General features: G+C 43.3%; 1 protein-coding gene across 4 annotated transcripts in view; it reads left to right on the forward strand.

The window, feature by feature from the left end:
• The window catches only part of LOC112225896 (KAT8 regulatory NSL complex subunit 1), a 72,168-nt gene that overhangs the window by 11,089 nt on the left and 43,102 nt on the right, over positions 1–17,977 (forward strand). For all 4 annotated transcript variants that reach the window (XM_024390015.2, XM_024390018.2, XM_024390019.2 and 1 more), the window contains exon 2: positions 15,174–16,545. In XM_024390015.2, coding sequence (XP_024245783.2) covers positions 15,269–16,545 — 1,277 coding nt within the window. In that variant the 5' untranslated portion in view covers positions 15,174–15,268. The remainder of the gene's footprint in view (positions 1–15,173; positions 16,546–17,977) is intronic.

Consider the following 17,977-nt stretch of genomic DNA (forward strand, 5'->3'; position numbering starts at 1 on the left):
TGGAGAAATCCTTATCGCATTCAAGGGCTGGGTTTAATGTGAGTCTGTGGATGGTTCCCACGGATGGCATAGATAAAGGTTATGACCTTCAGCTGCAATCCGAGTAGCTGCAGAGTCTGATGGATTTACCTGGTACTGGACCAGGTGAGGGAGAGTCATTGATATTTCTCAGTCAATAGGTAGGATATTGTTTTGTTGTAAAAATGAAATGTGTGTGTATATATATATATATATATATACAGTTGAAGTTGGAAGTTTACATACACTTAGGTTGGAATCATTAACTCATTTTCAACCACTCCACACATTTCTTGTTAATAAACTATAGTTTTGGCAAGTCTGTTAGGACATCTACTTTGTGCATGACACAGGTATTTTTTCCAACAATTGTTTACAGACAGATTATTTGACTTATAATTCACTGTAATCACAATTCCAGTGGGTTAGAAGTTTACATACACTAAGGTGACTGAACCTTTAAACAGCTTGGAAAATTCCAGAAAACGATGTCATGGCTTTAGAAGCTTCTGATAGGCTAAGTGACATAATTTGAGTCAATTGGAGGTGTACCTGTATTTCAAGGCCTACCTTCAAACTAAGTGCCTCTTTGCTTGACATCGTGGGAAAATCAAAAGAAATCAGCCAAGACAATAGTATGCAAGTATAAACACCATGGGACCACGTAGCCGTCATACCGCTCAGGAAGGAGATGTGTTCCGTCTCCTAGAGATGAACGTACTTTGGTGCGAAAAGTGCAACGCAATCCAAGAACCGCAGCAAAGGACCTTGTGAAGATGCTGGAGGAAGCAAGTACAAAAGTATCTATATCCACAGTAAAATGAGTCCTATATCGCCATAAACTGAAAGGTCGCTCAGCAAGGAAGAAGCCACTGCTCCAAAACCGCCATTAAAAATGCCAGACAATGGTTTGCAACTGCACATGGGGACGAAGATCATACTTTTTTGGAGAAATGTCCTCTGGTCTGATGACACACAACTAGAACTGTTTGGCCATAATGACCATCGTTGTGTTTAAAGGAGAAAGGGGGAGGCTTGCAAGCCGAAGAACACCAGCCCAACGGTGAATCACGGGGGTGGCAGCATCATGTTGTGGGGGTTCTTTGCTGCAGGAGGGACTGGTGCACTTCACTAAATAGATGGCATCATGAGGACGGAAAATGATATATTGAAGCAACATCTCAAGACATCAGTCAGGAAGTTAAAGCTTGGTCGCAAATGTGTCTTCCAAACGGACAATGACCCCAAGCATACTTCCAAAGTTGTGGCAAAATGGCTTAAGGACAACACAGTCAAGGTATTGGAGTGGCCATCACAAAGCCCTGACCTCAATCCTATGGAAAATTTGTGGGCAGAACTGAAAAGGCGTGGGCGAGCAAGGCGGCCTACAAATCTGACTCAGTTACACCAGCTCTGTAAGGAGGAATGGGCCAAAATTCACCCAACCTATTGTGGGACACTTGTGGTAGGCTACCTAAACCCAAGTTAAACAATTTAAAGGCAATGCTACCAAACACTCAATTAGTATATGTTAACTTCTGACCCACTGGGAATGTGATGAAATAAATAAAAGCTGAAATAAATGTTCTCTGCTATTATTTCACAGTGGTGATCCAAACTGACCTAAGAAAGGGAATTGTTACTGTATGCTTGTATATATAATTCTTACCAATAGACCCTATTTCAAATCAAATTTTATAAGTCACATACACGTGATTAGCAGATGTTTTTGTGGATGTAGCCAAATGTGTGTGCTTCTAGCTCCGACAGTGCAGTAATATCTAACAATTAATATCTAAGAAATTACACAACATATTCACACACATCTATGTAGGAATGAATTAAGACTATATACATATGGACGAGCGATGTCAGAGCGGAACGAATTAAGATATAGTATAGAAAACAGTATGTACAAATGACATGAGTAATGCCAGATATATAAACATTAAGTGACTAAGATACCATAGAATACTATTGAATACTGTATACTCATATGAGATGAGTAGTGCAAGATATGTAAACATTACTAAAGTGACGAGTGTTCCATTCCTTAAAGTTGCCAGTGATTCCTAGTCTATGCCTTTTGGCAGCAGCCTCTAATGTGCTAGTGATGGCTGTTTAACAGTCTGATGGCCTTGAGATAGAAGCTGCTTTTCAGTCTCTCGGCCCCAGCTTTGATGCACCTGTACTGACCTGTACGGATGATGGTGGGGTGAACAGGCAGTGGCTCGGGTGGTTGATGTCCTTGATGATCTTTTTGGCCTTCCTGTGACATACTTAGCATGTTTTTGACCAACATTAGGCCTAGGTCTTTATGCTTAACCATCATAAATGGTAAGTACAGTATATTGTGTTATGACAAAATTACTAGCCTGTTTTTCTAATTTTAACATTTTTTAGCACAGCCTACATTTTTCCCTCTGTACTGGAGGTTGTTCCATTTCAGGTTTTACTGGTGCTACCTCTGCGAAGGCTGCCTCCACCGAAGATTAACCTAATTTAATTACTTCTGTGCATAATAGGGTGATGGGCGTAGAATACGCATCATGACTAGGTGAGAGGGGCCTCATCGGAATAAGGTGATTGTGTGAAATTCGTGGCATGTCCTAAACGGAGCCTGCGGTTGGTTGGACAGGGTATCGCTGGCTGGGTGGAGCTTCTTATATGCCTGCAACTGGTTAGACTGGGAGGGTTGGTCTTAAAGGGCTCTGTAACAGGAGTCCTGTTTCCAATGCTCGACTCCACACCGCCATGCCTGGCGAGCAATATGGCTCAGGGTCATCCATGAGAATGTGGGTTTGTTTGTATGACCGCATGTGTGTTAGAGAGCCACTCTTGCTTGCCTGGTTGTATAGGTGGAATAAATGTGTCAAATTCAACGGTGAGGAGTAGGGATGCACCTATATGACATTTTTGGCCGATATCCAATATTTTCCTTGCCAAAAAACACGATACCGATAACTGATATTTAGAATTTGAGTGGCATTATAGTACAGTTAAATAGTTGAAACACACACACTGACCAAAATATTTTTGTTTCACTTGCTGTGCTGTTTCATGGTTCAGTCAGTTAATTTTCACCCAGGATTTCCTCATACATGCCAAGCAGTGAAGTTTCATCTCTGCCTGTTGCCCCTTCTGTCATGGGTCCTCTTCCTCGGTGCCAACTGTCACTGTGTCCGTTTCCATCTTGTCCATCTGTGTCTGTAACATTTCACGTAAACCCTGTTTCTTGTCTGTGTCGAAGTAGCGGTCCTTGTACCTATAGCATCAAGCATGGTGGCGACACAGTAAAGAGGCTCAGAGAGAATACCACCGACTCGCTTGTTCAGAGCCTCTAGTAGAGTACTTTTGCGAGTTTTAACCCGACGGTCTGTGTCGGCAGTTTTGTTTAGCAGGCTTTTCAATGCCATGACAGAGCGTATGATGTCTGCTGCAGACGCAGCTGGTGAGCTTATTTCTCGAGTCAGTTGTTCGAATGGAGCTAGGAGTGTGTTCATGTTTCAAACATGTTCTCAAATGCCATTTACATGGCAGCAGCGGTATGAGAACCAGCACATTCTATACGGCTTTCCTCAGTACAAAATCCTCGTCAACCCACTGTGCTGTCAGACTCCGCATGCACATGGGGCTGACATGGCTGGCCCAAATGTCAGTTGTGAAGCTAATAGCAGTGACGCTCATGGATATGCGTTTCAACAATACTGTGTAACATCCGGTAGGGCAACATCTGAAAAATAGCGCCCTACTTGGTTGTGTGTACTGGGGATCATGGTGCTGGACCAGTTGGTGAAAGCCAACATCATCCATGACAGAGAACAGTTGATTGTCAAGGGCAATGAATTCCAGTTTCTTGCCGTTAATGGATTAGTACAATGCAGTAAATTATAGTATACTCAACTCTAGAGTACTGTACCATACAGGACTGTACTGAACTATACTCAACTTTTAAAAAAATATATCTTTACTGTACGGTGCTCTTAACACGTGTAAAACATAAACGTCTATGATTGGTTTAGATTTGAACCAATCATGGATGTCTATGTATGGGCCAAATCAAGGCCGGACTGGACCAAAAATAAACATCGGTGGACATTGAAATGAATGCCGGCCCAGATCTTGTCAAAAACGTATTCTTTGGACGTTGAAATCAAGGCCAGGGCCGACTGACCAAATTTAATTCACTTTTCAACTTCCATTGACGTCCGGTGTTGGTTGGTGCTTAGATGCGGGTTACAATAAATGGAAAGAGAGGGGGCTTGTGTATGTGTGTGAGCGAGACACCAAAGAGTGCCTACAGCAGCACCTAGATCTTCTGTCAGACCTGGGCCCTGACAGTAAATCTCAGTAAGACAAAAAATAATGGTGTTCCAAAAAAAAAGGTCCAGTTGCCAGGACCACAAATACCAATTCCGTCTAGGAACCGTTGTCCTTGAGCACACAAACTACCCCTACCTAGGCCTAAACATCAGCACCACCGGTAACTTTCACAAAGCTGTGAACGATCTGAGACAAGGTAAGAAGGGCCTTCTACGCCATCAAAAGGAACGTAAATTTGACATCCCAATTAGGATCTGTCTAAAAATACAGTGGGGCAAAAAAGTATTTAAATAGCCACCAATTGTGCAAGTTCTCCCACTTAAAAAGATGAGAGGCCTGTAATTTTCATCATAGGTACACTTCAACTATGACAGACAAAATGAGAAGGAAAAAATCCAGAAAATCACATTGTAGGATTTTTTATGAATTTATTTGCAAATTATGGTGGAAAATAAGTGTGTACAACGTACATCGGCAAATAATGCATGCAGAGCAGAAGTAGGCCGATACCCAATAATGATCAAAATCCAGAAAAGAGCCGTTTAAATTCTACAACAACTTGAAAGGAAGCGATTCCCAAGCCTTCCATAACAAAGCCATCACCTACAGAGAGATTACCCTAGGGAAGAATCCCCTAAGCAAGTGGGTCATGGGGCTCTGTTCGCAAAAAGAGCCCCAGGACAGCAACACAATTAGACCCAACCAAATCATGAGAAAACAAAAAGATAATTACTTGACACATTACTCTGTTTTCTGTTAAATTCTTTCCAAACTGGAATGATATTTGGCCCTGAAAGAGAGTACACAGTGGCAGAAAACCTGACCACTGTGACTGACCCAAAATTTAAGGAAAGAGAGACATATATTTCCCTTGATTACACAGACCCACAAAGATTTTGAAAACAAATCAAATGTTTATAAACTTCTATATATATTGGGTGAAATACCGCAGCGTGCCATCACAGCAGCAAGATTTTGTCACCTGTTGCTACAAGAAAAGGGCAACCAGTGAAGAACAAACACCGTTGTAAATACAACCTATATTTGTGCTTATTTATTTTCCCTTTTTATACATTAACTATTTGCCTGTTATAACACTATACATAGCCATATGACATTTTTAAATGTCTATTCCTTTGAAACCTTTGAGTTTACTGTTCATTTTTGATTGTTTAGTTGTATTTGCGAGAGGGAGAGAGCCAGCTTTGACCACCAGCGTTTAACATAATAATATACCAGTGGAAGGGAAGACTGGTTTGTGACTACTGACTTCTCATTGTAGCCAATTCAATTGCAGTAATTCCTTTACTGAGTTTAAGGAAATTCTGTTACCAATTTGGTTAAATTCAAGTTTTAATCACTTAATAATTAAGAAAACAAATAGATATGGTTTCTACCTGGTTACTTCTGTGAACTTTCATTATCCTCCCTCAATAGCGAGAGAAATGAGAAAATATCTTAAAGATATGTGGAATTTTGGTAACAAAATTAAGGCACAGGCCAATGTTAATTAAACAAAATATGTGTTGATATTAGTTGGCAGTGTCTTTACTTCTGCATTATTATGTTTTGATATATTTCAAATGCATTTTAAGACTTTTCTGTCTGTTTGACCAGAAATCAAAGCCTTTGATTATTCCTAATTTTGAGGATGGAAAATGGTTAAAGTTATGTATGCCTTCATTTCTCAAAAATGCAGACTCCTAGCTTTCATTTGGCACCAGATTTGACATGAACTTCACATGTTGGTGCTCATGGGGCCTTTTTTTTACATGGAAATGACCAGAGGTTTAAAAACATGCTATACTGTATGCAAAGGAAGTAGCCTAAGTCACGAGTAAATGTGTGCTATGAATGTTTCGTGGTTTCTCTCTCTCCTGCTCTATGACATGATCTTGTGAATAAACATTCTAGAGGTGTCTGGAATCAGTGGTGTATGACTGCTCTGTTCCTCCTCCCTAACCCTGGTCTACGTCTGAACTGGAACCCTGTGTCTGTAGTATAGGCCATAGTGCATTACTTTTGACCCTGGCTGCATCAAACATCCTCCAGAATGTTCTCTGTAGTCTACTTGGTGCCTTGTGTAGAGTGAGGTAGTGCTGAGTCATTGCCACAGTCTGATCTCACTTTCTGACACAACAGCCCAAGGGAGGTCACCTTACATTCCAAACCCTCACTGGATCTTTACTCTCCTGGGTTATTATGAGTGTGACGCTGAGCGATAGCTGAGCGAAGTTGTTTCAGTGTACGTACGCGTGGGCGTGCTCGCTCGCACGTGCGTGTGTGTCAAGGTTGGTCAACGTACAATTATTTTAAAATGGTGTTCACTTTCCATCATGATTACATCCAAACTATAACCTCGTTTGGAGAGTGTAGGACGGGACTTCCCCAGACAGCCTAACTCCCTAATTTCTGTCCCTCCCTGCTGCCTCTCAAAGGCTTAAGTTGATGAAAGGCTTTTCTATGTAGAGACACTTGGGAAAGCACCCATTAAGAAACCCTGTGCTGCAGTAGCTGATACAAGAGGTAACTGGCAGCTCTGGTAGACTACGTACCAAGCTGTTCTTGTCACACAGTTTTAGGCTAAAATGAATCTGGTTTGTCCTATGTAACTCGGGCCATATTTGCATCTGAATCAAACTGTCATTCACCCCCGTCCGTCCGTTTACTAGGGAATTGTGAACACATACATTGAACAGGGAGGGGTTGTACCGTAGCCTACTTGTTTTCTACTGTAGTGGATTATTTAATTGAGGTTTGGTGAACTGAGATTGAACCTGGCTGCTGTATTAGTAATGTGCTACTAGCAGGAGGCTGGGTTAGCTCCTCCCTACACACAGCTTCTCCTTTAGGCAGACAGGCTGTGTCTGGGTCCCAAATGGTACCCTACTCCCTATACAGTGCACTGCTTTTGACCAGGACCCATTAGGAAATAGGGTGCCAGTCGGTGCATATCCTTTGAGTTTCACTGTAAATGTTTCTTGAGTTTGTGTGCCTGGACATATTTAGAAGGAACCACTTTACAGAGCAAGGATCTGACTAGCGATGTGACAAATTTAATATTTTGCTTAATGTTTCAACTAGAGGTCGACCGATTATGATTTTTCTCAACGCCGATACCAATTATTGGAGGACCAAAAAAGCCGATACCAATTTATTATTATTTTTAAATTTAAAACTTCTCCCAGGTAAGAAGTTTTAGGTTGTAGTTATTATTGGAATTATAGGTCTATTTCCCTCTATACCATTTGTATTTCATTAACCTTTGACTATTGGATGTTCTTATAGGCACTTTAGTATTGCCAGTGTATCAGTATAGCTTCCGTCCCTCTCCTCGCTCTTCCCTGGGCTCGAACCAGCAACACAACGACAACAGCCACCATCGAAGCAGCTTTACCCATGCAGAGCTAGGGGAACAACTACTAGAAGGCTCAGAGCGAGTGATGTTTGAAACACTATTAGCGCGCGCTAACTAGCCAGCCATTTCACTTCGGTTACACCAGCCTCATCTCAGGAGTTGATAGGCTTGAAGTCATAAACAGTGCAATGCTTGACACACAACGAAGAGCTGCTGGCAAAACTCACGAAAGTGCTGTTTGAATTAATGTTTACCCGCCTGCTTCTGCCTACCACCGCTCAGTTAGATACTTGTATGCTCAGTCAGATTATATGCAACGCAGTACACGCTAGATAATATCTAGTAATATCATCAACCATGTGTTGTTAACTAGTGATTATGATTGATTGTTTTTTGTAAGATAAGTTTAATGCTAGCTAGCAACTTACCTTGGCTAACTGCATTCACGTAACACTCCTTGTGGAGTGCAACGAGAGAGAGGCAGGTCGTTATTGCGTTGGACGAGTTAACTGTAAGATTGGAAGATTAGATCCCCCGAGCTGACATGGTGTAAATCTGTCATTCTGCCCCTGAACAAGGCAGTTAACCCACCGTTCCTAGGCCGTCATTGAGTATAAGAATGTGTTCTTACCTTTATTTAACTAGGCAGGTCAGTTATTAATTATTATTTTTTTAAAGAAAAAAACCTTTTAAAGAATATTATCTCAAGAGTATTGTGGTGTTCCTGTACCTAAATATAAACAGTACTGGCACCTATTCCAGTCCAAGTCAAGCACTGCATATGTTTGACCGCTAGGGTCGGGCAATGAAATGATGTCTACCTCAGGTTTTTATACATATACACTTGATAGCTCTGCGGCGTGTTTGTTTGTAAGGTTGCACTACAGCTTTTTAAATGCCGACACGAAGGGCATTTTACTTGTCTGTAAAGTAATGCCTCTTCTGAAGAGGAATTCATGTCTATCTCTAGACAACCAGAACTGTCAATCAAATCATTTTGAGCTGCCTGTGCAGACCGCTCTCTCCTAAAAAAAAAAAAAAAAAAAAGTACCTCAAAGTTAGTTAAATACAGTGACTTACCAAGACATTCAGTGGAATTGACTCCTAAGATTTTGTATTTTTTGAATGGAGGAGACTGATTACTTGTACTTCTGAGAACACAAACGAACACAAGTGAACTAGCAAGGGACTGTGAGAGAGGGGAGGGGCACTGTTTAGATAGGCATAGTGCAGGGTTCTGTTTCTATCTATCGGCAATCAAAGTTGTATCTCGCAATGGTGTGCTGTATTTCGCAATTTCTTGCCTCGTAACTTTAGTAAAACAGGGCCTATCGTCATTAAATAGGCTAGGATGTTCTACATGCAACAGGCAGACTGAACACACACTCGCATCATTAGCGAAGAGAAAGAGCAGGCTGCACTGATTTGAATTTTGTGGGTGACTTGTGCAGGAGATTTAATTCACTGTTCAAATACTATCAATATTTATTTTCCTTGATATTCACAATATAAAAAATTGACCAATCACAATGATGCAAACAGCTGAGGTGTAATCATAAGCTAATAATTAGCCAAAACAAGAGTTTCTATTGGATAAATTCGGCTAGGTCCCTTCCCGCTTCGTTACGTTTGTTTCCATCTAGGAAATGTTTTGCAACATAATGTAATAAATATGTCTCAGACAGTGCGCAGGTGTTTCCAGGGTGCTATAGCAGCACGTTTTTTGGCTAAGAGTAGCCTAGGCTAACAACAAAGGTGAAAGAGAAGTCTGATGTTCTTTTTGGTTGTATTTTATTTTTTTGTATTGATCTGCCAGCAGGTCTTGAGGACTCACCATTGGTGTGCGTGCCTGTAGGCTAATTGCTATTTGAAGTTGGGAAAATAGCATACCGTTGTCAGGGCTGACCATAAGGCTTCATGCACTATGATAATAAAAATACCTTTTCATGTAAAATGCAACCCATAGCCCATAAGAGTGAAAATGAGCTTGAAAATAAAGCAATTACTTTGTGAGTCCTCAGAACTGTCGGCTACATTTACAGTGCACAACTGTAAACAATGACTGTCAACACCACGTTGCGTCTGAAGCAGCAGTAGCTCAAAGAGCCTTAAGTAAACACTACATTATAAAGTTTTGTTTTATTCGATTAAGCATTTCAAATGTCATAGTATGTCCTTGTGTGTAACAATGTAACATGGACAATATCATTTAGATGAAGCTTTTTCATTATTAAAATAGGCCTAAAAATGATCTCCAAAAATGGAATACTCTCAATTGTTCGAATACGAACCGTCCGTACGGATATCCGGATATTTGATTAGCCGTGCCCATCCCCAGAGAGAGAGAGAGAGAGAGAGAGAGAGAGAAAGTGTGTGTGTTTGGTAATCATGCGTGTATTAAACATCTTCTATCATTTCCTTCACCTATTTCATTGGCTCTGGGCTCTGGCTATTGTCTCAGTTGATATTTGACACAGCTGCATGGTTCTAGTGTGACGTGACTAAATGCCAAGCTACAGTAACACTCCTCTTTAAAGAGATGCTTGGGTTGACTCATAACCCGCAGTCCCCGCTATTACATCTGTGGCTCGGTCGTGTTTATGGTCATGTAATGTTGTGTGGAGGAAGGGCAAGGTGGATGGCTGGCGGGTTGAATAAAGAGAAAACAATACCATAAGTCCATAAATGCATTATTCTTGTGCAATTTATATCTATAGGCTACATTGAAGCTGTGAAATGGAGAGTTGAAAATAAGAGAGGGGGGGGCAGAAATGTAATGTCTGGGAACGATTTGGGTATGTGGTGATTGTGAGGTGCTATACAAATTCAACAGGCACAAGACAGGGACTTCAAATAGGCCTATGGCACGACAAGGGAGTTGTAGCCTACTGTTCAGATGGGATAAATGGAAACTGAAATCTGCACACCAACTGTTGCTCTATAACCTCTCACATAGTCTTTAATATTAATTCCTGCATAATAAGGCATTTCTTGCAGTAAAATAAAACACCAAATGTAGGCTACATTTTGACTTGGGAACAGGAGTGGAGAAATGATTTCTTTTATTCAGCATCTTAAGAGAATGAAAATGTGCTGTTAGCACCTTTACAGACGGTCTCTATGTTTATCAGCATCATAAAGCTGATAGTATTTCAACTACAAAATCCAAAAGGAACTGAAATCTTATCAGAAACATGTTGTTTTCACAGCTTTCTGTTTCCTTACAATCGGTCAAACTGATGTCATTTGGATTTTAATTTTCTCACTGGTCCCTAAACGGTTTTGCTCCGTGGAAGAATCAGAGATGACGGAGAACTTTACCGACGTTAACTAGATTGAAGCATTCACTCTATCGATTTATGATATTCTGGTAAGCAATGGTTTATTTAGTATTCTAGGGCAACATACTGTGTAATGACAGAAGAGAAACTATATGTATCTAATTATAGACAAGCTGACTAACATGGCCTACCAAAATGTTGGAAATTATAAGCAGAAACATATCTAAATCCTGCACCCCACTAGTCCACAGGCCTCAGATTTTCACTTGTCACGTATAATTGGGCGGTTGCGGATGGGTTAGCAATTGCCGGCTGGTGCGGGTGACCCGTGCACCACTAGTGTGTGTGTGGGTGGCCATACAAAAATAAACACCTGGGGCCCTGTCCACAACTGGAGTGACTCCATCCCCCCTTTTAATCTCGTTCCGCGAGCTAGCGGAACCCCCCCGCAACAGCCAGTGAAAGTGCAGGGCGCCATATTGAAAACAACTCATAATTAAAATTCCTCAAGCATACAAGTATTTTACACCATTTTAAAGATACCATTCTCGTTAATCCAGCCACAGTGTCTGAATATAAAAAGGATTAAAGCACCACAAACGATTATGTTAGGTCACCACCAAGTCACAGAAAAACACAGCCATTTTTCCCAGCCAAAGAGGAGTCACAAAAAGCAGAAATAGAGAGAAAATGAATCACTAACCTTTGATGATCTTCATCAGATGACACTCATAGGACTTCATTTTACATACTACATGTATGTTTTGTTTGATAAAGTTCATATTTTAAAAAAAAACTGAGTTTACATTGGCGCGTTACATTCAGTAGTTCTAAAACATGCGGTGATATTACAGAAATACTCATAATAAACATTGATAAAGATACGACTATTATACATGGAACTTTTAGATAAACTTCTCCTTAATGCAACCGCTGTGTCAGATTTATTTTAAAAAACTTTACGGAGAAAGCAAACCATGCAATAATCTGAGTACAGCCTTTTGACAACAAAGCAGCCAAAAAGATACTGGGCAGTCAACATTACTCAGAAATACCATTTTAAATATTCACTTACCTTTGATGATCTTCATCAGAATGCACTCCCAGGAATCCCAGTTACACCATAAATGTTTTGATTTGTTCGATAATGTTCATCAGTTATGTCCAAATATCTTCTTTTGTTAGGGCGTTTGGTAAACAAATCCAAAAGCGCATTCAGGTCGCGCCGAACGTCGGACCAAAAGTTCCGTTACAGCCTGTAGAAACATGCCAACCTAACTTTGGAATCAATCTTCAGGATGTTTTTAACATAAAACTTAATTAATCTTCCAACCGGACAATTCCTTCGTCTGTACAAATGAAGTGGAACGTAGCTACCTTTCGCGTGAGCGCGCCAGACCGAGGCTGTGGCATTCTGCCAGACCACTCACTCAAAGAGCCCTTATGAGCCCCTCCTTTAGAGTAGAATCCTCAAAACAGGTTCTAAATACTGTTGACATCTAGTGTAAGCCTTGGGAAGTGAAACATAACTAATATCACCCTGTATCTTCAATGGGGGCTGAGTTGAAAAACTACAAACTTCAGATTTCCCACTTCCTGGTTGGATTTTTCTCAGGAGTTCTGTTACACTCACAGACATAATTCAAACAGTTTTAGAAACGTCAGAGTGTTTTCTATCCAATACTACTAATAATGTGCATATACAGTGGGGGGGAAAGTATTTAATCAGCCACCAATTGTGCAAGTTGCAAATAAATTCATAAAACATTTTACAATGTGATTTTCTGGATTTTTTTTCCCTCATTTTGTCTGTCATAGTGTACCTATGATGAAAATTACAGGCCTCATCTTTTTAAGTGGGAGAACTTGCGCAAAAGACTAAATACTTTTTTGCCCCACTGTATTAGCATCTGGGACAGAGTAGGAGGCCGTTCACTCTGGGCACGCTATTCATCCAAAAGTGAAAATGCTGCCCCCTATCCCAAAAAGGTTAAAGTGGGGCCTTCCATCCCCACCTGACCCTCAACATATGGTATCAGCAGCACAGATGATGGGTTCAGATTAGCACGGTTAAGTTGACCTCTCATGCATGTCAGGTAAACATACACCTCCAGAATGTTCTAGAATCTGTTCACTACTTAAGCCGTCTCCCCACTCAACCAGCAACATGGGGGAACAGCCTTAGGAAAACAACTCACCAAAGAGCATTTCTGAAAAGTGCTTCCAGAAATGGCTTTCGATAAACTCAAATGACTCGGGCCTTCCCGTCCCCCTCTTTTACTCTTTCTCTCCCTTACATTTTCCCCCAATTTTGTGAGGAGATATGCCCTGATCTGCATTGCTGTTCAACATTCCCCACCTACCAATCGTGCAGAAATGTCTGATTGGTTGCACTGACTGTCATTCAGCTTCGCTTGATTGTCAGTGTTTTGCTGTCAATAAGATGTGGTTGGCCAGAGGGGGAAGAACTTGCTTCCTCACACCTCCCCACCCCCCTACTGCAGCAGCTCCTCGTCCCAGCTTGTCCCAGCCTATCCATGGCTGTCACACGCAAGGCATTTTGAGTAAAACATTATCACAAGATTAGGATGAATATGACACGTCCCTCCCCCCCTCGTCAGTTCTTAGCAGCTGGCCTTATTTTGAAGGTGTTGCCATTTGCATTTTCAGTTTCTTTTTGGGAACTTCTTGCCTTTCTGCTTGCTCGCGCTGTTGCTTAAAATATTGCAGCTGCTCAGCGACACATCGATGGGTCAATATTTCCTCATTTACTTGTGACTGTTAAGAAACCCCCCCCGTTGAGAAACGATCACTATTGCAACATATATGTTTTGAGTCAAATTGGAAAAAGGAATTTAACATCTAGGAAGTAGGAATAGTTTGAATGTCTGGTTTTTGATGTACTGGGTCGATAGCCCAGCAAATGCTTTGCATTTAGCTTGAAGATGAAACATGGGGACATTGTTTTTGCCTTGTAATGAAGACGTAGGCTACACGATTGCATAAGACAAGCCTACGTGATTCTCTACATTATTGCATTTCTTTACATTATTGCATTCTTTGTTGACAAATGTAATGAAGCTGAACACAACACTGCCTTTTTTGTGATTTTTAAGCCTAGCCCTAATCTAATAGGAAATGATGGAGCATGTAGCCTATCCTATTATGCAGCTGCACAATGTAACCCAACACCTGTGTCATCCATCACCACACCCTTCGTATCTGCAGTTTTACAGCACGGCACCCTTTCAGAGCATAATAACACACCAATCTGCTCTCTCTCGCTCCCTCTTAGTTTACTTCTCAGAAAATGAATAGTGATTTCATGTAGCGTCTTGTCAGCCTGGCCTGTTTGTATTCATGACTGAACATTTCTTAGCAATATTAGATTTTTCTATTGAGCAGTTATGTAAGAAGAATTTGCACTTGTGAAGCTAACCAGCCACCTACATATTTTTCCTTCCACCATTAGGATTTACCTGCCTTCTCAGTCTGTACCCTCCCTTGTTCTTGAATTACATCAGCCAGGCAGCCTGCCAAACATTTAACCAAATTGCACATTGAAACGGTGAGCTTAGCGTTGCTACAGGGTCTTAAAAGCCCCTACTTTGAAAATACAGATGTGACCCCTGGTAGGGTACATTACCATCACACGCCCCCCCCCACCATTAGTCTACTGCTTGGCTGCTGGAATCCCCCTTGTCTGGATGCGTTTCAGTAGGCCTTCGCTCCAGCTAGGGCTCTGACCTACATTTGGTGAGATCAGCTGTTGCCTCTTGTGTCCCATGCAGACATAAATTAAGCTGCATAGCTCCTCTCAATGTAGTTCTGCTGGTAAATGCCCCCCCCACTTCACTCTCTATCCTCCAGCTATGGTTTCATCTACGCACCTGCTCCTCTATGCTCCAGAAACATTCATATGTGTTCATATGTATTCAAAGCTTCAGCAACCGGTTTTCTTGCAGAGTAGTAATGTGGTATTGGGGCCAGATCATTATGACTACTATAGGCAAATTTGAGGCATCACACAGAATAATCTTGGTGTGGTGTAAGACTGGTTTGGATGACCGTGAATGATGATTTGTCAAGGTTGAACGCACAGATGTTGTGCTGTGTTAATGTAAATCTCCGACACAAACTCTCTCTACCCCTCTTTCTCTTTCTCCCTCTCTCTGACTTCCTCCCTCTCCTAGGCTGTCCTCTGGCGAGGCAGTAGGTGGGTGGTGTGCAGCTGGCCTCGGCACCGGGAGAGGCCCCCTCGCCCGCCCCCCCTCCCCCCCTGTGCTGCATGGCTGCGATGGCGCCCGCTCTAACCGACGCGCCGGCCGAAGCTCACCGCATCCGCTTCAAACTGGCTCCGCCCTCCTCCAACCTCTCCCCGAGCGGCGTGGAGAGCAACGGCGGCACCAGTCACATCCTCGTCTCCAGCAACGGTGCTGTCAAGCGCAAGGCCTCTGAAGAGCGCGGTCCCCACGGGGGGTCCATCACAGGTAAGGGGAAGGAGGAGTTGACGCGAAGCAACGAGGCTTCTTCCACACCTCTTGGGAAACTACAGCCGCTGGTGGCGTCGTACCTGTGCTCAGACGTGACGTCCGTTCCCTCTACCAAGGAGTCACTGAAGCTGCAAGGCGTCCTGCTGCAGAAACACGGCCTTCTGCCCAGCTTCCTGCCCAGGAAACACAAGACACTGGAGCTCTCAGAGGAGCAGCTCAAGAGCATCATGAGTAACAGCAGAGGAGGTGTTCCCCCTGCCCTGTCAAGCCCACCGCCACCAGTCAACGGCGTGGCTAAGAAGTTTGCCAAAAACGGGCCGGACCGGGACAGTATGACAACGGTCAATGGAGGTAATAACAGGCCTCCTGCTGGACATGGACTGGACTCCCCGGTGCCCCAACCCAACACGGCTGCCTCTAGAGGAAACTCTCCTCTCAATGGGGGAGGGGAGCACCAGCAGCCCACAGGACTGTCCTACAACCCTGCCGGAAACCCTGAACAGCCAGCACCCCCCGCAGCCTCCACCAACACCCCCATGGACTGCCCTGACAGCAAACCCTCCGAACGGCCACCATCGCTGGCCACAGACACATCATCCCTTTCCCCAACGGACCGACAGACCTCCCTGGGCATGGGCAGCCTTGGAGTGGACGTTAAGGAGCGGTCTCAGCAGAGCAAGAGCCGGCAGGGCGAGATTGAGGGGCGTCTACGGCGCCTGAGGAAGCGCCTCCAGGTGGTTCAGGCCAAGCAGGTGGAGCACCACGTCCAACAGCAGCTGGGGGGGCTCCTGGAGAGCACACTGGGGCCACTGGATGCACTCCGAACTGGCGGGAGACGAGGAGGCCAGGGCGCCCCTCTCACCCTGCAGGAGAGGGAGGGGCTTGGGCGATTCCTGAAGGACGGCTCTGTACCGGCGGAGCTGGAGCGCCTGTCCCTCAGCGGAACCACCAACCTGAGGTCCACGGAGAGCGCCTTTGACTCGGACGCCACGGAGAGCAGCTCCGGAGGAGAGACTGACGTGGAGGAGGACGAGCTCACCAGGGTGGACATCGAGCAGCGACACATCTCTCTGTAAGTACCTAATACCTGGACAAAATGTTTATTAGGTATTTTTTTCCAGCTCAACAGAAAATGAATTGGATAAAGACAGTGTGGAATGGGCTTTTTTGAATGGGGGAATGTTTACTAAATTGGAATTTAGGATGGGGAGAAAGCAGAGAGTGAGTCAGCGACTGAAGTAGTGGAAAATACAAAGATGCTAGAGTGTGTGACAGGGAGGGACTCCATCCAGGCTTGGTTTGTTAGCCACTGGGGATCTGTAGCCTTGTTTTAGCATTAACACACTGCCAGTTTCAGGGTTCATCTCCAGTTTACCACTCTCTGCTGCTGAAAGTAAGCCCAATCCAGGCCCATTCATGTTACATACAAGCGCGTGTGTGTGCGCTACATCTTCCTGGTCCTGTGTTCATGAGGATGTGGCTTGCACCCTCCTTTGTGTGGAAGGTCACCCTGATGGAAGTGATGGGTAATGAAAGTGAAAGAAACCCCTGTTGTGTTCTGATGCTGCGGTGCAGTGCTGTCCTCTGCTTCAAACACACTTTTTTTATGTCTTCAGGGATAAGCCTGGATCTAAGGCATTTACCAGAGAAAGAAACCACCTTTTTCAGAGAAGTGAAGGCAGAGATATCCAGAAGAAGCTGGCATGGCCCCAGGTTAGGTTAATTCCAGTGCGGTTGTTATCTTATGTCCGATATTGCTGATCTGTTGCCTTGTTAACTCCATTGGATGAGTCACTTAATGTGATCAACGCAAGAGTAGATTTGAACCTATAGATGGTGTTTCAATCTCTTTTTTTTACATGCAGATGCAATGATGTAGGAGTAGATTGACATTTCACCCTCAAGTATTCAGTATTGGTCCTATGTTAACTTTTTGAATAGCGCTGGCTAGCTTTTGCTGGTTATGCCAAATGTTCCAATTCAGTTGGATTGGCCTTTTCTTTATGATCCTCAGTGCCCACATGTTATTCAACTATGTTTGGATCTTTTTATAGTCAGCCCTGCAGCTTTCCTCTGAATCCAGCTCCACAAGGCCCACTGGTTATTGAGTGTAGTGCGTGGCCCATGGGCATTCTCATCAATCTATATAGTGCACTACTTTGGACCAGGGCCCGTAGGGCTAGGATCAAAGGTAGTGCACCATGTAGAGGATAAGGAGCCATTTGGGACTCCACGTGAGCCTGACTGGGTCAGAGTCACAGATGCCTTGTTTGAATGTTGTGAACTAAAGCTAAAGACGGACCGACGGCATGAGGGATAACCTACATTCAGGCACGATGAAGGCAGTTGGTCGGTCACATGGTGAATTGCGTAAGACCAAATAGGCTTACTTCCAGGCAGATTATAGTGAGAGAGAGCGAGGGAGCATGATGACACCGCTGCTGTTTTTTACAGTCTTTGTCTGGCTGTTTGTGTGGGAGAAGAGAATAGGGGCGCCTGCACCT

The sequence above is a fragment of the Oncorhynchus tshawytscha genome, linkage group LG27 (genome assembly GCF_018296145.1).
Source record: "Oncorhynchus tshawytscha isolate Ot180627B linkage group LG27, Otsh_v2.0, whole genome shotgun sequence".
NCBI lineage: Eukaryota > Metazoa > Chordata > Actinopteri > Salmoniformes > Salmonidae > Oncorhynchus > Oncorhynchus tshawytscha.